Source organism: Mustela putorius, unplaced genomic scaffold (genome assembly GCF_011764305.1).
Source record: "Mustela putorius furo isolate JIRA1106 unplaced genomic scaffold, ASM1176430v1.1 tig00000997_pilon_pilon_pilon, whole genome shotgun sequence".
In the NCBI taxonomy this organism is placed as follows: Eukaryota; Metazoa; Chordata; class Mammalia; order Carnivora; family Mustelidae; genus Mustela; species Mustela putorius.
This window is the reverse complement of record NW_025421527.1, coordinates 5,377,905-5,403,003: the sequence shown is the minus strand read 5'-3', so window position 1 is coordinate 5,403,003 and position 25,099 is coordinate 5,377,905. Positions and strand designations below refer to the sequence as shown.

General features: G+C 64.0%; 2 protein-coding genes across 6 annotated transcripts; both read left to right on the top strand.

Moving 5' to 3' along the window:
- The first annotated feature begins 4 nt into the window (after positions 1–4).
- On the top strand, positions 5–10,053 carry ADAM15 (ADAM metallopeptidase domain 15). Of its 5 annotated transcripts, XM_045086822.1 has the most exons (23): positions 5–195; positions 1,317–1,414; positions 2,024–2,100; positions 2,455–2,533; positions 2,668–2,744; positions 2,835–3,033; positions 4,284–4,349; positions 4,431–4,499; positions 4,575–4,744; positions 4,857–4,941; positions 5,238–5,386; positions 5,477–5,651; positions 5,819–5,911; positions 6,043–6,347; positions 6,424–6,625; positions 6,858–6,935; positions 7,313–7,385; positions 7,545–7,683; positions 8,033–8,102; positions 8,727–8,798; positions 9,209–9,280; positions 9,528–9,646; positions 9,740–10,053. In XM_045086822.1, the coding sequence occupies exons 1-23, from the start codon at positions 117–119 to the stop codon at positions 9,780–9,782; spliced, it is 2,589 nt and encodes an 862-aa protein (XP_044942757.1). In that variant the 5' UTR covers positions 5–116; the 3' UTR covers positions 9,783–10,053. The 5 variants fall into 5 exon arrangements, with proteins under 5 accessions (XP_044942757.1, XP_044942761.1, XP_044942759.1 ...); XM_045086826.1 differs by lacking the exon at positions 6,858–6,935; XM_045086824.1 differs by lacking the exon at positions 8,727–8,798.
- Positions 10,054–11,116: 1,063 nt separating this feature from the next.
- On the top strand, positions 11,117–15,042 carry EFNA4 (ephrin A4). The gene is made up of 4 exons (XM_045086829.1): positions 11,117–11,315; positions 13,318–13,613; positions 13,983–14,051; positions 14,365–15,042. Exons 1-4 carry the CDS (start codon positions 11,203–11,205, stop codon positions 14,499–14,501), a joined length of 615 nt encoding a protein of 204 aa, XP_044942764.1. The 5' UTR covers positions 11,117–11,202; the 3' UTR covers positions 14,502–15,042.
- The last annotated feature ends 10,057 nt before the right edge of the window (positions 15,043–25,099 follow it).

The window sequence follows — 25,099 nt, the reverse complement described above, 5'->3', positions numbered from 1 at the left end:
GCGGGGCCTGGTGGCTGCGCCGCGCGGCGGGGTGCGCCAGGCAGACCCGGCGGCCGCGGCTCCTCGGCGCGCGGCCCAGCACCTGCTGCCCTCGGCCGGCCCGGGGCGCCGCTGCCATGCGGCTGGCGCTGCTCTGGGCCCTGGGGCTCCTGGGCGCTGGCAGCCCTCTGTCCTCCCGGCCGCTCCCCGATGTCGGTGAGTGCCCGGCCCGCCGTGGGCGGGGGCGACGGAATGGGAGGAGGCGCAGGGAGGTCGGGAGGCCCTGGGTTCGGCTGGAGACGGGCGGAGACCCCGGAGCGGAGCGCGGCCCGCCCTCTCTGCTGTCCGGGCCTGAGCGCCCTGCGACTGGGCGACTGGGTGGGGGAGTGGAGAGAGCAGGAGGGGGATGCCGGGCCCCCTGCTGCGCGGTCATCCTCTGCTCAGTCCCCGCGGACACTTCCAGGCTCCGGTGCCCCGCACCGAAGGCCCTGGCCCAGCGCCCCCTCGGGATGGTGGGACAGGGTCGTGGCTCCCCAGGACTGACGTCTTCGCTCCTCTGGGGCCTAGCGGGCCATTGCACCCGCCAGAGCGCCGAGTCGGGGAGAGGATTCTTCCTGGACGCCCATCCCTGGGCCTGAGCAGCCAACGCACCCCTCACTCGGATGCTGATGCCACCAGAAACCCGGCGGAGCGAGCGGGCGGGAGCGCGGGAGGAGCCAGGGGAGGGGAGACTTGGCCGGGAAAGAGGCTGACACCAACTCCTTCTCGGGACTTTCACTTCCCGCCGCGGTCTCGGGCCAGGGGCTGGGAGGGCAGGCGCAGGTGGGCTGGCCGGAGGAGAGAGAGAGCCATTGTGGGGACAGGGGTGCTGGGGAGGAGGCTGGGCTGTGGTGAGCGGGTGTGCCTGACCGTGGGGGGGGGGGTTAGGGAGGGGTGTTCGCACTGCGCACCCAGAAATGGGCGTTCCCGGCAGCTCGGCCGTGAGGACAGGGGAGGGCAAGTGGGCACCGGGCCACAGGCTTTGCCCAGGCCTGAGTGGGGGCGTTCCTAGGGGGGGATTGGAGGGACTAGGAAAGGGGGGCTCCCCCGAGAACCTGAGATTGGTCTGGGGGGGCCAGGGAGCAGCCGCAGGCAGGCTGTGCAAGGTGGGGTGCTGGGATGAAAGCTGGGAGCCGAAGCGAAGACCCTTCCCTTCAGAATTCTCCTGTAAGTCCCAGCATGCAATGCACGAGTCCTTCAAGCAGAGAAAGGCCTGGATGCCCAGGGGGCACCAGCTGTGCCCAGCACTAGTGTGGTCTCTCTCAGCATCCCCTCGGGGTGTCCTGGGGGCCCTGCAGGTGACATTGAGAAGCAGCAGGCAAGGCCAGAGAGAGCCCTGGGCAGACCCTTGGAGCCCCGGATCCCTCCAGACACCCCCACACTCAGCCTTGCAGAGGTGAGCCTCCCTCTCCCCTCGAATGAAGACGTACACCCCCGTCACCCCACAGAGCAAAGTGCGGCTGAGGACCGGGGCCATCCCGGGGCAGGCCGCCCTCCTGCCGCACACCAGCACCTGGCTTCACCCATGCCCTCCACATCTGCCACCACATCTGCCAGCCTCTGCCCCCACCCAGCCACCGGTCTCCGTGGGGATGTCCCAAGGCCAGGCTGGCCTTCTTGGTCTCATTCTGTCCGTTTTCTCCCCAGGGGAGTCGGGGGGGGGGCGGCTCCGAGAAGGTCAGGGCCTCACCAAACACCCCCCTTCCCCAATTCCAGAGCTGAGTCAGAGGAAGGGCTGGGGCCCATGCCGGGTCTTCCATGATGCTTCCTCTCTGGGCAGGAAGCCGAGAAGGGGCGGCTCAGATACCTTCCTTGACCTCCCCACACAACCCCCCAGAACAATGCCCCAAGCCGGGCAGGGCTTCCTGGCCCCTCCCTCGGGACGCCCCCACCCCCACCCATGATCTAATAGTTGGTGCTCTCCGAAGGACCTGAAGGCTTCTGGGTAGAGAGAATTGGAGTTTGGGGCAGGGCGGGGAGGTGACTGGCCCTGTACGGCCCACAGACCCAGCTGCCTGAGGCCTTGCAGATCCCGCTGGAACTGGATGGGGAGAAGCACGTTCTGGAGCTCCTACGGGACAGGTAAACACGCGGCATGACATTACCGATGCGGGTAGCATAGCCGGCCGTACAGCACCAGTACTGTACTCTTGACCCACCCTCGTGACAGCCCGCGCGGCAGGCACCGTTCAGTACTGTCCTCACATTATATATGCAGACGCCAAGGCCCAGAGAGGCTAAGTAGTTTGCCCAAGGTCACACAGCTCAGATGTGGTCAAAACCAGATTAGAACGCAATAGCCGGGCAGTTTGGGACCCAACCACAACACTCTGCTGACTCTGGGGGAACCCCTCCACTGCTCTACCATGTCCAGGCCTCAGGCTGTTGCCATGCCCACAGGAAGGCGACAGTCACCGCCCTGCTTTCTCTTCCCAGAGAGCTAGTCCCAGGCCGCCCGAGCCTGACGTGGTACCAGCCTGATGGCACCCGTGTGGTTGGTGTGGGCCACAGTCTGGTGAGTCCTGTGCCCTGTTTGTGGCCTGCAGGAGGAAGGCAGGGGCCCCCCAAGGGTGCCATCCCTAGAGGACAGCCTGTCGTCACCAACAGGCCAACCTCTTGGCCTTCAGCACCGCTGTTTCTCTGCTGTAGGGAAACTGCTGCTACCAGGGGGCCGTGAGGGGCCATGCGGGCTCCTGGGTCTCTGTCTGCACCTGCTCTGGGCTCAGGTACTGAGGGCACATCCTGTGGGGGTGGGGGCAGTGAGGGTGCGCGAGGCTGGCAGTTGGGAGGCCTTCTGACTTGTTGGGTCTTCCCAGGGGTTTGGTGATGCTGTCCCCGGAGAGAAGCTACACCCTAGACCTGGAGCCTGGGGACCTTCGGGCGCCCCCGAATATCTCCCGGATCCAAGACCTCTTCCTGCCAGGCCACACTTGTGCCCTGAGCCGGCGAGCGCCCGCGCCCATGCAGGTCCCCCCGGAGCGGCCCTGGGGACAAAGCCACAGCCACGCTCAGCGGGTGAGGATAATCTGCTGGGCTCCCGGGGACCAGGCCCCAGAGCCTCAGAGCCCTGTGTTTCCAGGACCTCCTAGGCAGCCACAATCCACACCCTTGTGTGAACATAATCCTTTCCTCTTCCCAGCAATGCTGGGAGGTATGGGCTAGATCCGTGGCTCTGTTGGAGGGAGAAAACAAGCCTGGAGAGGTTAGTGACTTGCCCAGGGTCATTCCACTATGAGTGATAGAGCCGCCATTCACATGCCAGTCCCTGCCCCAAACTCCCTCCCCCAGTCTTGAGATCCCCAAGGCAGGGACTCTCACTCGGCCACAGACAAAACAGTTACCAGCCATCGAGCAATATGAATCCGATCTCCTGATTTATAAAACGGAGACAACCGGAGCACCTGGGGGGTTCAGTCAGCGAAGTGTCTGCCTTTGGCTCAGGTCCTGATCTGAAGGTCCTGGGATCGAGCCCTGGCGGGGAGCCTGCTTCTCCCTCTCCCTCTGTCCCTTCCCCTGCTTGTGCTCTCTTGCTCTCTGTCTCTGTCTCCAATAAATAAAATCTCATAAAAAAAACAAATCAACCACCACCCAGGGATAATAAAACGACTCACCTCTCAGGGTTAGGGTTAGGGTTAGCTGAATTATCTGTCCTGCGCACAGTGCTTGGAACCGGGCCTGGGGCCTGACGCATGCAGGACGGCGTTGCCTGTGACTTATTTTTTTATTTTTTAATCTCTACAGCCACTGTGGGGCTCGAACTCATGACCCCGAGACCAAGAGTCCCAGGTTCCACTAAGTTAGCCAGGCGCCTCTCTTCTTTTCTTTTCTTTTTTTTTTTTTTTTAAGATGTTATTTATTTATCAGAGAGAGAGAGGGGGGGAGAGAGCGAGCACAGGCAGACAGAGAGGCAGGCAGAGGCAGAGGGAGAAGCAGGCTCCCTGCTGAGCAAGGAGCCCGATGTGGGACTCGATCCCAGGACGCTGGGATCATGACCTGAGCCGAAGGCAGCGGCTTAACCCACTGAGCCCCCCAGGCGTCCCTATTATTTTCTTTTTAATTTGGAAAAGGCACTGAATGTGGAGCCAGGAAAGCAAGGCTCTGCTCCCAGCTGCGTGGCCTCCTCATGGGTCCGCAGGCGCCCCGTGGTGCATCCGTGAAATGGGCTCCTTGCTCTCCTCCGTTCGGCCGCCCAGGGTGGGAGCGGGCCCTGTGGGCTGCTGGCCGAGAGCCGCGGTGAGCCCGCTGCCCCCCCTTCTTGCCCACAGCGGAGGCGGGACGTGCTGACAGAGACCAAGACCATCGAGCTGGTGATCGTGGCCGATCATTCGGAGGTGAGCAGGGGGCCCCGGCACGCCCTCCCCACCCCTCCGCCACCTGCTGCGGCTTTTCCTGCTCACGTCTCTGGCCCCCAGGTCCAGAGGTACCCAGACCCCCAGCACCTGCTGGACCGCATGCTGAAAGTGACCCTCCTCCTGGACACCGTGAGTGCTGGGCGAGGCTGCACCCTGGGGCCCTCTGGCCGTCGGAGCCCCTCTCCTGAGCCCCGGGTCTTTCAGTTCTTCCGGCCCCTGAACGTGCGGGTGGCGCTCGTGGGCCTGGAGGCCTGGACCCAGCGCGACCTGGTGGAGATAAGCCGGGACCCGGGGCTCACGCTACACAGGTTCCTCCGATGGCGTGGGAGGGACCTGCTCCCTCGCCTGCCCCACGACAGTGCCCAGCTGGTGACGTAAGCCCCCGCGGGCCCTGCCCTGGCTGGTGTCACACCCCACTCCCGTCTGAGGCCCTGAGGCTCCGGCCCCCTGGCCTTGGGCCTGACCTCTGACCTCATGACCCCACAGTGCTGCTTCATTCTCCGGGCCCACGGTGGGCATGGCCATTCAGAACTCCATCTGTTCTCCTGCCTTCTCGGGGGGGGTGAGCATGGTGAGCGCTCTCAGGTCTCCCCCCTACTTCCAAGTCAGGGCCACCCAGTTAGAGGGCCGCGGAGTCACCGAAGCCCCTACAGAGTGGCCAACCCCAGAGCTGGGGGTATGGGGGCAGGGCTGGATGATGTGGCCACTGCTGTGGTGGCCCCCCTCCCGTGGCACCCCCCCTGTGGCCCCCTCCCATGGCCAACAGTTGAGGAAGGAGGCAGTGCTGAGGGCCCGGAGGTCAGAGGAGGAGAGAACAGGAGCACTCAGGCTGCTGCTGGACCTGGGGTATCCCCTCCCCAACGCCAGGACCATTCCACCAGCGTCCTGGGGGTCGCCTCCTCTATAGCGCACGAGTTGGGCCACAGCCTGGGCCTGGACCACGACTTGCCGGGGAGCAGCTGCCCCTGCCCAGGGCCGGCCCCTGCCAAGAGCTGCATCATGGAGGCCTCCACGGAGTGAGTCCCTGCAGCAGTGGGGGCGGGGCAGGGGAGGGGCAGGGCCTGAGGCCACCCTGCAGCCCCCACCTTTCTTGCCACCCTCCCCAGCTTCCTGCCAGGCCTGAACTTCAGCAACTGCAGCCGGCAGGCCCTGGAGAAAGCCCTTCTGGAAGGGATGGGCAGCTGCCTCCTTGAACGGCTGCCCGGCCTGCCCTCTCTGGCCACCATCTGCGGGAACAAGCTCGTGGAGCCCGGCGAGCAGTGTGACTGTGGCTTCCCGGATGTGAGCGCCTCCCCCAAAGCCTGAGCCCTCGCCCTGGCTCGCTGCCCCGCCGTCCCCTCTCCAAGGGGACAGCAGTGTCAGCCTCCAGCTGCAGCTCATGTGTGTCCTCCGAGGGCAGGGGTGGGCTCTCGCCCGGTCTGCTCTGACCGTGGTTCCGCCGCCCTCAGGACTGCAGTGACCCCTGCTGTGACCACTTCACCTGCCAGCTGAGGCCGGGGGCACAGTGTGCATCCGATGGGCTCTGCTGTCACAACTGCCAGGTAGGCACAGACGGGACCCGCCCTCCACCCACAGCCCACCTGTCCGGGGTCGGGGTGGAAAGGGGGTCCCGGCTCCCGGGGGCCTGGTGGGACCCACCGGCGGCCACACGCACACTCCCTCGCCCCCGCAGCTGCGCCCGGCTGGCTGGCAGTGCCGCCCTACCAGAGGGGACTGTGACTTACCAGAGTTCTGCGCGGGAGACAGTGCCCAGTGCCCTCCCGATGCCAGCCTGGGAGACGGCGAGCCGTGTGCAGGGGGCGAGGCTGTGTGTGTGCAGGGCCGTTGTGCCTCCTATGCCCAGCAGTGCCAGGCTCTCTGGGGCCCCGGGGCCCAGCCCGCCCCGCCGCCTTGCCTCCTTGCTGCCAATACTCGGGGGGACGCCTTCGGGAGCTGTGGGCGCAGCGCTAATGGCAGCTACGCGTCCTGCGCCCCAAAGTAAGTGAGGCGGCTGGGTTCCCCTCTGGGGGCGGGGGAGCCTTGGCCTGACCCGGTACCCTCTGCCCTACCTCAGAGACGCCGTCTGCGGGCAGCTCCAGTGCCAGGGGGGGCAGGCCCGGCCTCTGCTGGGCACCGCTCGGGATCTGCGCTGGGAGGTGCTGGAAGCCAGCGGGACCCAGCCGAGTGTGAACTGCCGCTGGGTCCACCTGGACCTGGGTGACGACGTGGCCCAGCCCCTCCTGAGTCTGCCGGGCACCGCCTGCGGGCCTGGCCTGGTGAGCGGTCCCGTTGGGCACGACCAGAGGGGAGGGTCTATATGAGCCGTGCCCAGACCCCGGGGTCCGCCTGTGGGGGAGGCACGGACTCTCGGGGGTCAGACGCGTGCTGCCGACCGTGCGGCGGCCTGTCCTGCCGCAAGCCTCAGTGTCTCGATCTGTAAGAGTAGGTGTGGCCTCTCAGGGCTGGCAGAGGTTCTGACCTTGGCTTTCCCACTGCATCCTTGGGCAGGTATGCATGGATGGCCAATGCCAGCCTGTGGATGTCCTGCGAACCCAGGAATGTCGAGGCAAATGCCACGGACACGGGGTGAGCGGGCACGACAGGCACGGAAGGGGGCAGGCGGTGCCAGGCTTGGCACACACACCCCTAATCTGTCCTGCTTCCTCCCAGCTGTGCAACCTGAGGCCCGTTACTAACCCCTCTGAGCTCAGTTCCCTCGGCCACCCAGTGGGGCGTCCTGGGGTCCGGTAGATGAGTGTGAGAGGGTCTAGCCCCGTGCCCGGTGAAGGCGCTGGCGGTGGGTTCGAGGTCATGTCCTCGAGCAAGGCCACAGGCTCCCTGTCTGGCCCCATCAGCCGGCATACCTTCCCACCTCAGACAGAGAAGAGACCCTGAAAGGCTAGGGACAGGGAAACACGGCCCCAGCACGTAGGGTCCCTCATTGCTCAACCTCTGCCCCCCAGGTCTGTGGCAGCAGAGGACACTGCCACTGTGAGGAGGGCTGGGCTCCCCCGGACTGTGCCAACCGCATCAGAGGTAGCGGGGGGCGGCGGGCCGGGCCGCGAGGAGGGCAACGTGGCTTACCCTTCACCGGCGCCCCTTCTCTGACCCCTTCCGGTCCTCTGAGCGCCCCACCTCCGTTCCCCCCACCCCTTCTTCGCCCGGCCCGCGCTCACACCGGCCCTCGCCCCGCAGCAACCAGCGCCCTGACCACGGGGCTGCCTCTCAGCCTCCTGCTGTTGGCGGTCCTGACGCTGCTGGGGGCCAGCTACCGGCACCGCGCCCGCCTGCGACAGCGGCTGTGTCAGCTCAAAGGGCCCACCTGCCAGTACAGGTATCGGCCTCCCTGACCCCAGGCCCTCCGCAGCGCCTGGCGCCGGGCTCTGACCCCTGGTGTGCACACCTCGCTCCCCCTGTGGGCCCCGTTACCCCTCACCTCGCACCCAGACCCACCCGAGGGCAGCGGGAGGCCGGGTCCACGTCTGCCCAGCAGCCCTGTGTCGAGTAGATGGGGCACTCCCCCAGGCTCATGAGCTGCCTCCCCAACTTCTGACTGGGCCTCAGCTACCCTCAAACCGCTCTGCCCAGGCCTGCCAAGGGTCAGCCGCACTCAAGGGCCACGTGGGGAGGGAGAGCTGGTCTGAGTCTGGGCCCTCTCCCTCCTCGCCTTTCTCCGTGTTCAGGGCAGCCCAGTCTGGTCCCCCCGAATGCCCAGAGCCCCCGCAGAGGGTCCTGCTGATGCCAGGGACCAAGGTAAGTATGGAAGCCAGAGGAGAGCGGCCCCACCTCCCCAGGCACCCAGCGTGGGCCCTGGGGTGGGGGTATGGAAGGCCGTAGACTCAGAGAAAGGCTCCTCTTGCCCGAGAGTCCGTCAGTGGAGCCAGAGCCAGCCTTCCCTCGCAGGCCCAGCAGCGTTAGCGGGGAGGGACAGTCACCCGGAGGAGGGGCTGCTGAGCTTTTTGAGCTGTGGCCATGCTGGTGGCCATGAGAGGTGGGTTCCTGGTGCTCCCAGAAGGGGACCTTGGAGGACCACGGGGGCGGTGCCCAGAAACGGCCTCAAGGGGCCACGACCCGATGAGGCCTCGGTCAGCACGTGTGGCAGGGCCAGCGAGTGCCCCCTGAGCCCCTGGAGCTGATGACGGGGGTGCGGGCGCAGGTGACCCGCATGCTCCCCCCACCACTCGTCACCCCTTCTCTGTGCCTGCAACTGAGTAACCGCCGGCGCACACGGCCCCGCCCCGGCCCCGCCCCGGCCCCGCCCCGGCCCCGCCCCGGCTGCCGCTCCCCGCACTAACTGCTCTCTGCCCGCACCTGTCTCTGTGCTCCCGCCGCCCCCCACCCCGTCCCGCCTGTCCGCCCCGCCCGCTCTCTCGGCAGCCTAGTGTTCTTGGCTTCCCGGCACCCCCTTCCAGGCCGCTGCCTCCTGACCCTGTGCCCAAGAGACTCCAGGTAAATCCAGACCAGGCCCCGCCCTGGCCCAGTGGCGGTGGGAGGCTTGGTGCCCCGTTGCAGTCCTCACCCCTGTTCCCTGCGGGTGGCGCTCTTCGGTCGGGGCTGGGGTGCCCCTCGGCCTCCTGACACTCTGAGCCCCGCCCTGCGGCAGCAAAGTGTGAGCCTCCTGCCTTGGTTTCTACCACCACCTGCTGGTCAGTGGCAGGACTGCAGCCGGCCAGGGGCCACTGTGACCCCCCTACCCCCCCCCCCCCCCCCCCCCCCCCGCCTTCCTGCGCTGCGCATGTCCCCATCCTCGCTTGCCCCCGGCTGACTTTGCATGTTGAACTGAACCCCCCGGAGAAAACCACTGCACGCCCCTGTGCCCCCGGCTGTGCTCCCACAGCGCTGGCCCTCTCTCTGTCCAGGCTGAGCTGGCTGACCGGCCCAATCCCCCCACCCGCCCTCTGCCCGCTGACCCAGCGGTGAGGCGCCAGAAGGTAACAGTGTGGGGCGAGAAGGGCGCAGCCTCTCCCCCTCCCAGGGCTGTGCTGCTAATAGTGAGATGGTGAGATGCCCCCTCTGAACCCGAGGGCCCGTACCCTGGTGTCCGTTAAAGGTGACAAGTTGGTTCGGAACAAAGGTGACCTCTGGGGCCAGCCCCACAGACTGGTGCTCCCCAGCAACAGGGGTGGGCAACACGACACCCCCTCCCAAGCCAGATCGCGTGTTCTCTCTCACTCTCAGGGGCCTGCCAAGCCCCCACCCCCGAGGAAGCCACTGCCTGCCAACCCCCAGGGCCAGCGCCCTTCGGGTGACCTGCCCGGCCCAGGAGCTGGAGTCCCGCCCCTAGTGGTACCGTCCAGGTAGGCGAGGAGGGGTGCGGGGGACGCCTGCACAGCACCGGCGGTCTGGGGAAAGGGGACCTCTGAACTTTTTCTCCATTTCCCGCACCCCAGGCCGGCGCCGCCGCCCCCAGCAGCGTCCTCGCTCTACCTCTGACCTCTGCTGAGGTTGCCCGCCACCCGGACTTAGGACTTCGAGAGGCAAACTGGCCCCTGGAGTCCCCCACGATGACGGAAGGAGCCAGAGGCTGGACACGGCGGAGCAGGCACCTGAAGACCCTGGGCACCCCCACGCGCCGCGGGGCAGCACGCTCGGGACCCGCGCGCGCAGCTGGAGCTGGGGCGGGAGGGAGCGGGCGCCGGACGGAGCCGACGGAGGCGCGCACAGCCTGTCCCTGTTCGGGTGCAATAAACGCGACGTCTGGGGAGCGCGCTTGGACTTTGTCCACTCCGGGCCGGCCGCGTCGCCCCGCTGCGGTTCCAGGTGTGGCCGCCAGGAGGCGCTGCCGCCCCGGGCGAGGGTCCCAGGCCGCGTCCGCGCGTGTGTGCGCGGGACGCTCGCGGCCGGTTTCTGCCCCGTCCGGGACGACTGCGCAACCCAGTACCCCAGGGCGCTGTCAAACCCCGTGCCACCCCCCGGTCGCCAAGTCCTCGCCCCCGTTGTGCGCGGCCCCCAGAGGCGGCGCCCCCCTCCCCCCAGCCGGCCCAGCTGCCGGACGCGCCGTCCCCACCCTCTGGCCGGTGGCTGGGAAAGTGGATCCGGCTGGTGTTCACGGAGCCCCGGAGCCGGGGCGGAGCGGGGCGGCGGCTCCCACGATCCCAAGGCCGTGCACCTGCCTCCGCCCCCTCCCCTGCCCCACCTGAGGGCTTGGGAACAAAGGTGCTTTGTACCGGCCGCAAACACCTCATCACTTCGACTTCGGGAATGGGGCCGCGTGGGCCCCCAGCCCGGAGAGAAGGTGCGGGGCGGAAAGGGGCAGGCGCCGGCCCCCAGGTGGGCACGAGCTCACCACTGAGGCTCCGTAAGGGGTGGGGGGATCCCTGGAGGCGATCTGTCCCTTCCACTCGCGCTATCCCTGGGTGGGCAAAAGGGGCGATAAGCTAAGGTGGCGCGGGACGGGCTCCGCGGACCCTCGCCGCGCCGCACCTCTTCCTCTTTCTGGCCAAAGGCGGTGTGCCCCGGTTTCAATCTTCCAGTCTCAAGTAATAAGGCCTCCTGCCTGCCCGGTACTAGCGCGGACGCGCAAGACGCGACCTCCCCCGAGACGGACTCCCAGACAGTGGACTGCGCCGCCCGTGCCGCCCCCTCGCGACGCGGGGCAGCCCCGGGGGGAGCGTGGCGAGCCTGACGTGCGCCTCGGCGCACAGAGGGTTAACAGGAGTCGGCTCCGAGGGGAGAGGCGGGGGCGCGCCCCCATTGGTGGAAAGTTACCGGGGGCGTGGCCTGCGAGTCTCGGCGCCCCACCCCCAGTTCCGCACCCCCCCCCACCCCCCCACCTCCACTTTGTACCTTTCTCGCCGCGGCAGCGAAGCGGGCCGGGACCGGCCGGACCAGACCAGAGCGGACCCCGGGGGCGATGCGGCTGCTGCCCCTGCTGCGGACTGTCCTCTGGGCCGCGCTCCTCAGCTCCCCGCTGCGAGGGGGCTCCGGCCTCCGCCACGCCGTCTACTGGAACTCCAGTAACCCCAGGTAGTCGGGCCGAACCCGGGGACGGCGGCCCGGGCCTGCGCGCTCCCGCGCTGGGCGCGCGCCCCACTCTCGCTCTGTGCGCGGCGCCGCCTGCGCCCGGCCGCGCGCCGGGGCTCCTTTGTTTGAGCCGGCGGGGGAGGGGGAGGGGAGGGGCGAGGCGCGCCCGGGGCTCCCCCCGCCCGCACGTGTTGGGGGGCGGGCGGAGGACCCCAGCTCCGGAGGCGGGCGGTGGGATCTCGGAGCCGGGTGCCGGGGGGCCCCCAGGCCGGCGCTCCGAGCCCCGCCCCCTCGCTTCTCCCTTCCCGGCGGCTGTGACCCCCCCCCCACCTCCGGCCCGAGCTGGGGCGGGCGTTCTGGAGAGCGAGGGAGGGGGCTTCGCTCCGGCGAAAGAGCGAGGTTTGCTCTCCTGCTGCCTTGGCCTCCTGCGCTCGTTCGCTATCTCTGCGTTGATCTCCGTCATTCTGGGCCCTTCTATTTCTGTCCAGTCTCGGCCCTGCCCTTCCAGCGGAATCACCTTCGGGCAAGTCGTTTGACTCCCTAACCTCAGTTATCTCATCTGTAAAATGGGCTAATAACACCTGGCACCCTGGGAAATCAGGCGGGCTGAGCGAGGTCACGTGTGCGAAAGGAGTGCAGGCTGTGCAGATACAAATTATTCTCTTTCTCCCCAGCCTTTGAACCTCAGTATTTTTTGACTGTTTTCATTTTCCTCCCCACTTCTCCCTGTCTGTCTGCTTTCTCCATCTGTTTGCCTTTCTGATTTTCTACTTGAGACAATCTGTGACTCTGTTCATTTGTTCACTCCCCAACAGTTGTTACGCAGGACGTGTGCTAGGATCCTGGCTACAGACAGATGAGACCTCTGCTCCGGCCTCTGGGAGCCCAGAGACCCCCCGGGGAGGGCGGGTATCAGGACAGGTCCTTGGGACGCCGGCACCACGTGATAAGAGCTATTGTCCTCCTAGTTCCAAAGCCCTCTCTCTGTTCCAGACCAGTGCCTCTGAATCACTCGGAGAACTTGGTTAGAAATGCAGCTTCCTAGCCCCCAACCCTGAGGTTTCTGGCTCGGCCATCCAGTCTGCAGATATCTGTTGAGCCTGCGAGCAGGACACTTGCCCAGGCGTGGAAGATGCTGTGCAGCAAATCACAGCGAGGCTCCGCCTGGGTTCGGTCGATCCCAGCTGAGCCCAGGAATCAGCATTTCTGACTAGCCCCCAGACGCAGCTGGTCCTGCTGAGCACCCGACGGGACTCGATCTCAGGACCCTGACATGGACAAGTTAGAGGCCCCAGGTCCCATCCAGTTTCTGTAGAGTGCTGTCCTTAGACCACCCAATGCGGACTGCCTTTCTCCGGTGCCCTGCCCCTCTCTCCTGTCCCGGCCCCCACAGGCAGCTCCCAAGAGGTAGTGAAGGGAGTCCTGAGTGGGCCAAAGGTGAGCTGATATCTGGAGGGGCCTCCCCCCATCTACTCCCTACCCCCCTTCCTTCCTTCTACTGTGGCCTTCTCGGGGTCGCACTGAGATCCAGAAGGCAGTCTTCCTCTCTCGGCCTGTCTGACGCAGATTCTGTTGCTGGCGGCCATCTCTGCGGCCGTAACTGTGCTGCGGGCCCAGATTTGTACCCCTCACCTCTGTGCCCCAGCGTCTTCCCAGCAGCCACACACCTGATACTCACCGAGTCCACGGGGCTGGGCCAGGCCCTGCATCGGGCCCGGGGCTGGTGCACGGGTCACAGCTCCAGCCTGCGCTTAGGCGCGCAGAGTGGCCGGCTCGGACTTGAGCCGCACGGTCATGGCCCCTGTGGTCAGTTCGGCCCCCTTCCCCTCTCCCACCTGTTTCCTGACTCTGTCTCTTCGGAGCTGTCAGGCTGAGAGACTCCGGCCTTGCCGAGCTGCTCCCTCCCCAGTGGCTGGGGGAGAGGCCAGCCCTGGCCCCTGGGACCCTCCCGGCCCCCGTGAGCGGTACCACGTGCCTTCGGCCCACACTGGCCTTCCGCCCGCAGGCTTCTTGGAGGAGACGCCGTGGTGGAGCTGGACCTCAACGATTACCTAGACATCTTCTGCCCGCACTACGAGGGGCCAGGGCCCCCTGACGGCCCCGAGACCTTTGCTTTATACATGGTGGACCGCGCAGGCTATGAGGCCTGCCAGGCCCAGGGCCCGGGCGCCTTCAAGCGCTGGGAGTGCGCCCTCCCCTTCGCTCCCTTTGGCCCTGTTCGGTTCTCTGAGAAGATTCAGCGCTTTACACCCTTCTCCCTTGGCTTCGAGTTCCTGCCCGGAGAAACCTACTATTACATCTGTGAGTGAGGGGGGCTCCCCGGCTGTCTGGGGGGCGGCGGGGGAGGAAGGGGGCGTCCTACCCCTGCCACAGGTCCAGGTGGAGAACCTGAGGTGGGGGGAAAGGAGGGGCCTGGGAGGGAAGATGGGGGGACCCAAGTGTAATCCTGAGTAGGGGCCGTCTAGGAGAGTGTGCGGAGAGGAGGAGAAAGCAAGAGGAGCCCGGGGACACGATGTGGGGCCCGGCCGAGGCCTGGCACCAGGGTGTGGCCCGGAAGGAAGGGGAGGCTTTCCAGGGAAGCAGAGAAGAGGAGTCGGAAGGGTCCGGAGGGGTCTGCGGCGAGGAAACCAGCCGGTGCTGACTTCTTCCTCTCGACCCCCCACCACCCAGCCGTTCCGGCTCCGGACAGTTCTGGCAAGTGCTTGAGGCTCCAGGTGTCCGTCTGCTGCCGGGAGAGCAGTAAGTGGCTCGGGGTGCAGGGAGCAGCCCTTCTGGCGGGTGTGGGGCCCTTGGAGTGAGGGAGGCCTCGGGGAGAGACTCGGAGCATCAGACCCTGAGGGGTCCAGCAGGGGCCTTTAGCTATGGCTTCTGCTCCCCCTGTATCTTTCTGGGAGCTTCCATTCCAGCCCTGTATGCTGGGCCAAGAAAAGGGCGTCTCCAGCGCGGTATCCTTCAAGGCCTCTGCCGAACCGGGCCGCGCGTGAAGAGTCCAGGGCGGGGCCCGAAGCGGCTGCTGAGGCGGGGGTCCCTCAGCGCCGCCCCTCCCTCACAGAGTCGGAGTCCGCCCACCCTGTCGGCAGCCCCGGAGAGAGCGGCACCTCAGGGTGGCAAGGAGGAGGCGCTCTCAGCCCTCTCTGTCTCTTGCTGCTGTTGCTGCTTCCGATTCTGCGTCTCTTGCGAGTTTTCTGAGCCAAGCAGACCCGTCCTGCTACACCCCTGCCGCTGGAGCATCCCACCAGACAGACCAATGGAAGAGTGATGGGGAGGTCGGAGGGTCTGTGGTGACCCTTCCAGGGGCTGGCCCCTTCCCACAGGCTGAAGAGTTGCCAAGGGGCTGCTGCACACGGCCCCTGGCGCCCTGGAGCCCCAAGCAGGACAAACGCGGGCTGTCAGCTGCTTTGATGTTCTCATCCTGTCCCCCCCAGAAAGACTGGGATTTGGTGGGGCTGAATCCTTGAGTCTTTTGGGGCCAAAACCGAAGACCTGGGGACGGGTGGATTGCCAGATCAGGGCAAGGAGGAGGTCGTGGCCAGCCCGCCTGCCGCCTGCCGCCTGTGCCCGGCGCCCTGGGGGCCTCTTCCCTCGGGCAGCGTTCTCCCCTCCCCAGGTGGTCACTCATTTGTCTTCTGTGAAGACGGACTTGCTATGAGGTTGAATATCATGCCAGTTTGTATTTTTATAAGTGTCTGGACCAAGCCCTCAATAAACCACCTGACTTTCGGTTGCTGTCCCCCCGCCCCACCCTCTGGGTCCTTCCTTGACACCAGGACTCCCTGTGGCCTCTGCTCTGGCTTCACTTGGCCCGCCCTCCGTGCCAGCTGCGCGCAGGCCGTCCACTCCAGGCCGCCGGGGGTGCCCCTCTGGGCCCTGTGAGGTGGGTGCCAGCAGCATCTGTGGCGCTTGGACCCTCTCCCACCTCCTGAGCCGGCTTCCTGTGCCACCAAGGGGGCACAGGCTCCTGACAGCCCACCCACCTGGGGCACGGCCCAAGTCTGGTAGCACCAAGCCGGGCGCTGGGGCAAAAGCTGAGGCTTTTAGAGAGAGGGCACCCGAGTTTCAGAATGCCCGGGTCCCTGAGCTGGGCATCTCTCCCCCTCCCCAAGGGCAGTCTGGGCCGGGCCTGGCCTAGAACTGGGAAGGTGGGGTCAGATCAAAGCTTCCTTCCCCAGCGGCTTCTTTGTTCTCCGCTTTTATAAGGAGGAGGGGGTGGGGCCGAGAAGGGAGGCCCCCTTTGCTCCCAGCCGCACACTCTCTCCCACCTCGGGCCGCGAGCCTCTGATCCCCCCAACCCCAAGCCCAACCGGAGCCCTCTTTCCGAACGGTGTCTTGGGTGGAGCCAGGGCGAGGGGGTGCCCCTTCCCCCGCAGCTGGGCTCCGCCCGCCCCGGTGCCCCGCAGCCTCCCCTGGCACCGAGCCGGCCGCCTGGCAGCGGGCCAGCGATCGATAGGTGGATGTTGTGATTAGCTCGGCCGGGCTGCGGCAGCGAGAGGCGGCGTGTGAACACGCGGGGGGCGGGCCGGGGCGGGGGGCGCCCGGCGGGGGGGGGGGGGGGAGACTGACAGACGCCGGAACTCCGGGCATCGCGGGCCCCTCCCCCAGCCCTTCACACCCCGCTCCGACCCCGCTCGCCGGAGGGCTGGAGGGCGGCGCCGCGGGCGGGGCAGACGCCCGTCGCCCCCTCCCCCCACTCGAGGCCGCGTCCCGGGAACGCCACGTCTGGAGGTGCACGTGCCTGCGGCTGGGCGCCTGGGCTCGTCCGCGCCCTCGGCCTCGCCCCTGCCCCCCCGCGCTGCTTAGCGCACGGGCGGGGGCGTCGGTGCTGGAGGAGGAGCTCCGGCCCGGCTTCCGGGCCTGGGTTCGAGTCGCGTGTCACCTGCCATGCAGGAGTGGGGGGCGTCAGTCTGTCGCCGCGGAAACGGGGCCCTGCAGGCTTCCCCTCCCCCAGCCGTCGGCGGGGCGCGCGGGGGCGACGGGCGACTAGCCCCCGCCCTCCACTGAGGACCGTGCAGGTGTCACCCCGCGGCCAGCGGCCCCACACTTCCCTCGGCCCCCCAGCCGGTCGTCGCGCCCAGTGTGCGGAGCAGGAGGGGGCGGGCCCGCGGAGGGGCCCTCGCCGGCCGCCCGCTCCCGGCAGGTGTCTACGCGGACGCCTGGGCAGCTGGACTTTGGCGACCCCCCAGCCCGCCCTTTTCTCATGCCTGGCCCTGCGCATTCAGCCCGGCCAACCCCGGGGCGCGCCCTGTAGAGGGCCAGGTCTGCTCCCCGGGGCCGAGGCAGGTGGAAGGTGCCGCACGGGCGGCCTTCCGCGACTGGGCCTGACCCCATGAGAAGGCCTCCAGGCGCGTTCCGGGGCGCGGTTCCAGGAGGCTGGGCAGGCCTATGAGTTTTGGGGCGGCACCGATCTCCCCTAAACTCAGCGGCGCTAGACGGCCCAGGGTGGGGCTCTCAATTCGCTGGGCCCGCCCTAGTCTCTCCCCAGCAGATGCGAAAACTGGTCATCTTTGCCTCACTCTGTCTCGTCGTCGTCCCAAGAGCCTGGCAGACTGTGCGGGTGACCCAGGTCCTGCCCCACACTTTGCAGGGTTGCAAATCACCCTTTTCCTAGAAGCTAAACCCTGAAGTTTTGGTCTTTCTATGTGACCCCTCCCTCTTTTCTTCTCTTTCCTTCCTTTGCTTATTCATTCATTCATCAAATCGTGAGCTCCAGCTCGGCCTGCTCTCAGCAGGCTACCGCAGCTGGGGTCCTGGGGGGGGGGGGATTCCCAGCAGTGACGCACTTGGACTGGGCCGCTCAGGCTTCCAAACAGCCAGGTGAGTCCCCCGCCTGGGGCATGAGGTCATAATTGGTGATGCCCATTGGTTCAGGCCTGGAGGTGGGGAGGGGTCCCCATAGCAACCCGAAGGAAGGGTGCCACCCCAGTAACCTGGAGAGGAGAGTGGTCCTGCTTGAAGCTCCAGTGGCATCTGGGGGCGGGGGCGCAGGTTGGGTTGGGGGTGGGGAAGCTGGGGTGGAGCTCAGTTTCCCAGGTCCCCGCAGCCCTAGCCCAACCAAGCTCTTGTCATTCTCGAGGTCCTTTTCTCACTCCAAGTAGTGGTCAGTGCCGCTTACCCCAGGAAGGTTAGGGGAGGAGTCCTGGCAACAGCCTTGGGGTCCTGGGTGCCAAGCGGAATGCTAATTCTGACATCCTCCTGGTCTTCTGCATATCGTCTGCATCTCATTTGCATTCTCTTCATTTAAGGTCAAATTGAGCAGACATCTCCACATCCCCAGCCCTGTCGCTTGTCTGTATCCGACTGTATCCTTTAGCAGCTCCGTAATTTCTCTCTCCTTTCCCCATTCCTGACCCCACCCCTCTTCTAGCCCCCGGTGTCTCCTCCAGTGGGAGGGGGCGCAGCCCTGCTGAAGCAGAAAGGAGAGGTCTGCCTCTCCCTCTGGATGTTGTTGACAGATGGGGAGGGCTGGCCTGTACTGTCTAGAGATGAAATTGGCAAAGCAATGGTGGGGGGCAGTGCCCCGGGCGGGGTTGAGGGTCTCCAGGGCCAAATCACCCACATGCCTGGCAGGGTGCTGGAGCCCAGCGATGCCTGCCCACCTGTCTGGTGCCAGGCCAGCTTCCTTCCTCCAATTAAATACTAATGAGGTGTCATTAACCCTTAGCTTGCCTGCCAGCCCTCAGGGGAAGCTCAGATTCGTGGTCTCCCACCTGCACCAAGAGGGAGGCCCTTTGAAGAAGCTGAGAGGTAGTGGGGCCCTAGGGGTGGGAGCAGCAGCCCTGATCATCCTGTGTGCTTCAAGGGTCTCTAGACATGGGTGTCCCCCCTGCCCCGTCTGAGGGCACCTCTTTCTCTGTGTATCAATCCAACAATGATTTGAATCAGCTTACCTGTTTCTCCTAACTCAACACCAGGCTGCCTGCTGCGTGCAGGGGTAAGCACTTGCATCAGACAAGGTCCTTTCCCCTAAGGAATCTGCAGATTACTCGGGAAGGCAGAGTGGCCAGCTAATGATTATAATGCCAAGTGCGAAGGCTACTCTAGAGCTATGTAGAAAGTTCTAAGGGGGCACGGGCTGTCGGAGGAAACTTGCGCTTGAAGGACAAAGTTGAGGGCAGCGACGGGGTGCGCAGACTGGGTAGTGCCTGTGCATGTGGCTCAGTGTGGGCCCGTGGTCGGGCTGTGTTTGCGCTCCCGTCTGTACGTACGTGTGAGTGGGTATGGCTGCTGTCTGGATCTCGCATTGTCTGGAGTCCCTTCTCCTGAACACACACTGTGGTTCTATTACAGATCAATGTTTGCTGTGAGGCTCTGTGCAGATTAGCCTGGACCTGCCCAGCCCAGGGGAGGGGAGTAGAGAGAAGGGCTCTCTGGGAAGGGGTGGGCAGGCACCGGCTCCACTTGGGGGCCCAGACTCTTGGCTCCCCAGTTGGCAGCGGCTGGCCAAGGGAGGCATAGGGCTGGGCCCCCGGCTGTGGCAGGGTGTGCCCAAGCTATAGTCCCCTCTGGCCCCGGCTCCCCAGAGGAGACAATAAGGGGGTTTAGAGTCACCGCTCCCCCCCAACTAGCCCCCTCCCCCAACCTGTTCTGTCTGCGGAGGAGCAGGCCAGCTCAGACCTGTCTGCTGGCTCTCTCCTGCAGGGAGCAGATCCCTTCCAGAGGACTCCGGAGGGCTGGGGAATGCCGGAGCCTACGAGGGAGGGGACCCGCCCTGTATTCCACCCCCGCCCTTGGAGGCTCCCTGCAGCCTGGGCACCCCCCCCCAACTCTAGGGAGCCACTTCTCTGGGTTTCTCCCAGACATAGCAATCGTGGCCAGGGAGCCTCTTAACCTAACCGTTAAGCAGAAGGTGGGGGCTAGAGTCCTGGCTATGAGGCGAGGCGGGGCGGGGCGGGGGTAGCTGCTCAGACCTCTGCCCCGTCCCCTCTCCTTGAAGCCACTGGCTTGAAAGCTCAATCTTGGTGTCTTGGTGGCGGGAAAGGCAACAGAGTCTGGATGCAGGCGGAGTGTTAGCCTTTAGGAGACTGCAGTGTGCGGAGGTCAGAGACCCCGCCGAGGTCAGAGGTCAGAGACCCCGCCGTCCACACTGTCAAGGATAGGGACTTCCTGGTTGGGGCTGAAATTGCCCCTTCCCTGAGTCCATCGAACTGTTTCCTGCCCCACCCCACTCCCCAGACAGCGGCTCTGCCCCGTCAGCTGTATGGAGAAGCTTGGCGAGCAGGAGAAGGAATGGAAAAGCGAGTCCAGGGCTAGTCCCAGTGGGCAGACCTCAGGAGAGGACCCCTTCCTAATAATGGTGTTGGGGACGCCCTGCTAGCTCTGCCAGCGGAGGTGGAGGTGGGGCCTGTGAGTCTCATGGTTGGGAGTTCAAGCCCCATTATGCTGGATGTGGAGATTACTCAAAAATAAAGTCTTTAAAAATAAATAAATAAATGGGCGCCTGGGTGGCTCGGTGGTTTAGTGTCTGCCTTCAGCTCAGGTCACGACCTCGGGGTCCTGGGACGGAGCCCCGCATCGGGCTCCCTGCTCAGCGGGGGTCTGCTCCCTCCCCTACTTCCCTTTCTGTTCCCTCTCTCGCTGTCTCTGCTAAATAAAATCTTTTATTTATTTTTTTTTTATTTTTTTTTTTAAGATTTTATTTATTTATTTGACAGAGAGAGATCACAAGTAGGCACAGAGAGAGAGAGAGAGGAGGAAGCAGGCTCCCTGCTGAGCAGAGAGCCCGACGCGGGACTCGATCCCAGAACCCTGAGATCATGACCTGAGCCGAAGGCAGCAGCTTAACCGACTGAGCCACCCAGGCGCCCTAAATAAAATCTTTTAAATAAATAAGTAAACAAATGGGGCACCTAGGTGGCTCAGTGGGTTGGGCATCTGTCTTCAGCTGGGGTCACGGTTCGGGGATCCTGAGATGGAGCCTCGCAGCATCCACTGGGCCCTACTCAGCAGGGAGCCTGTTTCTCTCTCTCCTTCTGCCCCTCCCCTCCACCGTATTCTCTCTCTCTCTCTCTCAAATAAATAAATACAATCCTTAAAAATAAATAAACAAGGCGCCTGGGTGGCTCAGTGGGTTAAAGCCTCTGCCTTCGGCTCAGGTCATGATCCCAGGGATCGGGTCCCACATCGGGCTCTCTGCTCAGCGGGGAGCCTGCTTCCTCCTCTCTCTCTCTCTGCTGCCTCTCTGCCTGCTTGTGATCTCTGTCTGTCAAATAAATGAATAAATAAATAACTAGTGATGAGGCCCGCATGAAATCATGGGTCCTAAGCACTGTGCCAAGTGCTTCTGGGACACGGGTCCTAATCTGGCCACAGGCAGCTCCTGGAGAAGGGTGCTGTTCTCCCTGCTTTACAGATGAGGAGGCAGTCACAAGTGCGGTGACCTGAAGAGCCAATGAGTGGCGGAACTAGAATTCAACCCCCAGCCCCTCCTGCCCCTGCTAAGCCACACAACCTCCCTCTCAGCTTTTCTGGAAGCACGTGCAGAGGACCCACACGCACCTCTCAGAGCAGCCCAGAGATGCCCCCACACTTCAGGCGGGGCAGCTTGCGGGGTTCGTAAGAGGAAGCAGGGTGTGAGGAGGATGGTGACGAGAGTCGGAGGCTCTCCCCGTCCCCCTGCCCCCAACCAGCCCACTGAGCCTAGCATCCTGGTTTCCTGCGTCCTGGACACACAGCGGTGCATGCGTCCCAGGGCAGGCCTGTGTGCGTGTGTGTGTGTGTGTGGCTCCACGACAACTCAGGACACTGCATGTCGCACAGCCCTGCGGACAACACGGCAGAGTCGGCAGACACACGCATCGCCCTGGTCCTCAGCACTCGGGTCTCCACACCGGGACCCTCCTGACCACCGGCCCGCTGCGGGCCACTCGCATGGGCCCCTGGGCAAGGTGCGGAGCCTGGGAACGGTTCCCCTGGAGCAGGTGGCTGCCTCCCCCGCGCGCATGCCCAGGCCTCCCTCTCGCAGGCCCCTTGCTTGTTTGTTCAATGAATTGTTTATCCGCGGCCTCGTTCCCTGCTGGACGCCCCTCCCCCAGGCCCCAGCCTCCATGATTTATTGAATACATCTCAGCTCTGGGTTTGCCACCTGATGTCCTGGGAGCCGCCTTGGGCCACAGGGCCTGAGTACTCCCTCTGTCCCCTACCTGGTCCGCTCCCTGCTTCCGCGGCCCCGAGACAGGTGGGCCTGTGGCACCATGTCCCAGGGCTCCCAAGGGTCTGAATTCTGTGTCCCTGGAGAAAGCATGGCAACCAGAGGAGCACCGGCGAGACTGAGGGCCAGAGGGAGAGGCAGGCAGAACCCACAGGTAAGAGAGAAGAGGCCTGAGGCCCTAGAGGGAGGGCCGACCCCAGGGAGAGGACCCCCCCCCGACCAGAGGCCTTGCTCTGGTGTCCATCCGGGCCCAGGCCTTAGATGCCACAGCCAAACCACGACTTATGAGCCTATGGGGTGGTGAAATCAAGAATACATTTTATGGGTCTCCATTTTATGGGCCACCTTCTTATTTTAAAGAAATTTTAAGACTAGAAGAGAAGAAAAATCTGAGTGTGTCCTCTATAGTAAGGCTATTGTGTCATGACCATTACTGTTCTGGGTACATGTGACTGTGTGTGCGCACACGTGTGTGCTCTCTGGGGAAACATACATCTTGGAGTGCCTGGGTGGCTCTGCCGGTTAAGTGTCCCACTCTTTTTTTTTTTTTAGGTTTTAGGGGGTTTTTTTTTTAGGTTTTTTAAGTTTTTAGGTTTTATTTATTTATTTCACACAGAGAGAGGCACACAAAGGGGGAGCGGCATGCAGAGGGAGAGAGAAGCTGATGCCCAACCGATGGAGCCCCCCAGGGTCTGACTCTTGCTTTCAGCTCAGGTCATGACCTCAGGGTTGTGGGATCGAGCCCCGCGTCGGGGTCTCTGCTGGAGATTCTCTCTTTCACCTCCTCCACTCGTGCTTGTTCTCACTCTCTCATGGAAGGAATAAATAAACCTTTTTAAAATATATATACATCTTGGGCACCTAGATGGCTGAGTCCTTAAGCGTCTGCCTTCGGCTCAGGTCATGGTCTCAGGGTCCTGGGATCAAGCCCCTCATCGGGCTCTCTGCTCAGCAGGGAGACTGCTTCCTGCCCCCCCCCCGTCTCTCTGCCTGCTTGTGACCTCTGCCTGTGAATTAAACAAATAAAATATTTAAAAAAAATAAATACATATGAACAAATAAACAAACATCTAACTGTGGGTCACCGTTGAGAAAAAGTTGAGTGACAGTTCTACACAGAGGCCTAGAACCCACTGAGGACCCAGATGCCACAAAAAGAGGCCTAGGCTTCAGATCAGATCCCAGGTGTGCAGACAATGGCCGTGATCATACCCCCAGAGACCCAGTCCCCAGAGAGGCCTCCAGGCAGGCCTGTGCACCACAGCTGGACTGGAAGGCCATACCCCATGTCACCCTACTTAGTCAAGCAACTTGTGTGTGGCACAAAGGAGTCACCCGCGGAGCAGGTAAAGGCGCCATTATCTCAAACTCCTTCACCAAGGTAGGGAGACACACAGGGCCACCTCCTGCTGAAGGAAACAGCACGGAGGCACTACTTACAAAGAGAAGCACCCCAAAGACTGGGTCCACATAGAGAGTACTTATCCTAAAACAACACACAAAAGCCCACATCAGTCAGAGACTGATTTGGCCAGAGGTCCGCATAGAGCACCAGATCCCATGGACAGGCCCTGGGCTCTATAGAGAGTGTCTCAGAGCTTAAAAACCCAACAGACCTGCTTAAATCCTAGGGAAAGGGCTCCAGAGTCTAAGGAGAAAGGGTCAGTTATGGGGAGTGGGTATGGGAATTCTTGTTTCTAGACAAGAGTATCTGAGTGCTGTAGAAAAACACTCACAGTCTACGGCCATACCACCCTGAACGCGCCTGATCTCGTCTGATCTCGAAAAACAGTCACATCCATAAGTGGGGCCCAGATTCTACAAAGAGGGATTTAAGGCTTCTAAAATGAAATCTGCGGGCGCCTGGCTGGCTCAGTGGGTTGAGCCTTTGCCTTTGGCTCAGGTCATGATCTCAGGGTCCTGGGATCGAGCCCCGCATCTGGCTCTCTACTTAGCGGGGAGCCTGCTTCCCCCTCTCTCTCTGCTTGCTGCTCTGCCTCCTTGTGATCTCTGTCAAATAAATAAATAAAATCTTAAAAAAATAAATAAAATGAAATCTGAACTCCTAGACCAAACCAGCAAGCTTCCATCCATACATAAATGGGCAGCCCTCTGCCCACTGTGGGCCCTACAAAGAGAAGCCTCCCTTGGCCCCGCAGGGAGCGTGGGGGGCGGAGGAGGAGGCTGGGGCCTGGGGTACCTGGAGTAGAGCATGTTAGCATCATTCGGGAGAAACAAATCTCCCTGGGGGTGCAGAGTCTGGGGAAAGAGAGAGCTGTTTGCAAAGTCCCCCATTCCCACCCCAAGGGGCCCAATTTATTTTCTGGCTCCCGAGAAGGGAGAGGAGATCTCCTGGGGTGGAGGGGAGCTGCGGGAGGATGGAGACTGCTTTTGCCTGGCAGAAGCTGGGCACGAGGCCCGTGCCGGATGGCACTGTCCCCCCACCCCCACCGCAGCCCCTGAGGCTGACTTGTGTGGGGACCCCTGCCCCGCCAAGAACCAGCAGATGGAGGGGATCTGCCTGCCTTCCCTCCTGAAGTAAAGGAGAAAAGAGCATCACAACAGTCTCCCTGGGCGCAGGTCGCTGAGGTGTGGACTGTGGGAACCTGGTCTGAGACCCGGTCACTCCCGTCCGAGCCTCTCCAAGAGAGAAGAGATGACGGCTGGGCACCCCCTATGTCTGGATCCCAGACCCTTTCCCTCAACGTTTACTTCCTGGGCAAAGAAGGGACCTGAGGAGAGCAAGGAGCTGTGGCTTTCTGGGGGCCCGTGGGCCTGTGCGCACATCCCTGCCTGGGCACGGTCTGGGGTGCGCTCCCACGGTCCGTGTGTCTGCGGATCTCTGGTGGTGTGAGTGTCGGCTAGGGCATGCGTGTGTGTAAACGTCCGTGTCCAGGGCTGTGTCTCTCTGTTCTGGAGAATGTGTGTGTGCGACGTCTGTGCTTGGGCGTCACTGTGGGGACAATGTCAGTGAGAGCGGCCGGCGGCAAGCAAGCTGAGGGACGCCCCTCTAGGCCCTTCCAGAACACGCACTAGGGACATTCTAAGGCCCAAGCCCCTCTCCCTCCTCCAAGACAAACAAGCTTCGTGTGGCGCTGGGGGCTTCAGGTCGTGGCTTTCATGCCCCTGGTGCCCACTGCGGCCTCTCCGCCCTGCCGCGCAGCGGCCTCCTCCTTCACTCGGGAAGAAGGCCATGGACCCAGCGGAGGGCGGACTGCTCAGAAGGAAGGGGTGGGAAGGGGCCTAGTTCTACTTATGGAAGCTGTCCTGGACCCCCAGCTCCTTTCCGAATCTCCCTCGCCCCATCCCCCGGGTGGATGTGCTCCCAGAAGATGGAGACCCTGGTCTGGGCCCCCCTAGTCCTTCTCCAGGGAGCTCGAGACTGGGCAGCAGAAGGCCGGAGACCCGCGCAAAAAGTAAACCTAAGAGGGAGCGAGGAGGCGCGCGCCGGTCGTTCCCGACGGGGCAGCGCGGTCCCCATCTCCCCAACGCCGCGCGCTCCGGGTCCGAGCGGGGCGGGGCCGGGTCAGGCGGGAGCGCGCCTGGGGCGGGGCTTCGGGGGCGCGCCCAGAGGGCGGAGGGAAGGGCTGGGGGCGTGGCCTAAGGCTTGGGGGCCGGCGGCGGGCGGCGGCGGCGGCGGCAG

Excerpts from the sequence above, each read along its gene's own strand:
- ADAM15 (XM_045086822.1), top strand. The coding sequence starts at position 117 with ATGCGGCTGGCGCTGCTCTGGGCCCTGGGGCTCCTGGGCGCTGGCAGC. Across the intron at positions 1,415-2,023 it reads CCACACTCAGCCTTGCAGAG|ACCCAGCTGCCTGAGGCCTT; the intron begins GTGAGCCTCCCT and ends TACGGCCCACAG. Across the intron at positions 4,500-4,574 it reads TGACCCTCCTCCTGGACACC|TTCTTCCGGCCCCTGAACGT; the intron begins GTGAGTGCTGGG and ends CGGGTCTTTCAG.
- EFNA4 (XM_045086829.1), top strand. The coding sequence starts at position 11,203 with ATGCGGCTGCTGCCCCTGCTGCGGACTGTCCTCTGGGCCGCGCTCCTC. Across the intron at positions 11,316-13,317 it reads TGGAACTCCAGTAACCCCAG|GCTTCTTGGAGGAGACGCCG; the intron begins GTAGTCGGGCCG and ends TTCCGCCCGCAG. Across the intron at positions 14,052-14,364 it reads CGTCTGCTGCCGGGAGAGCA|AGTCGGAGTCCGCCCACCCT; the intron begins GTAAGTGGCTCG and ends CCTCCCTCACAG.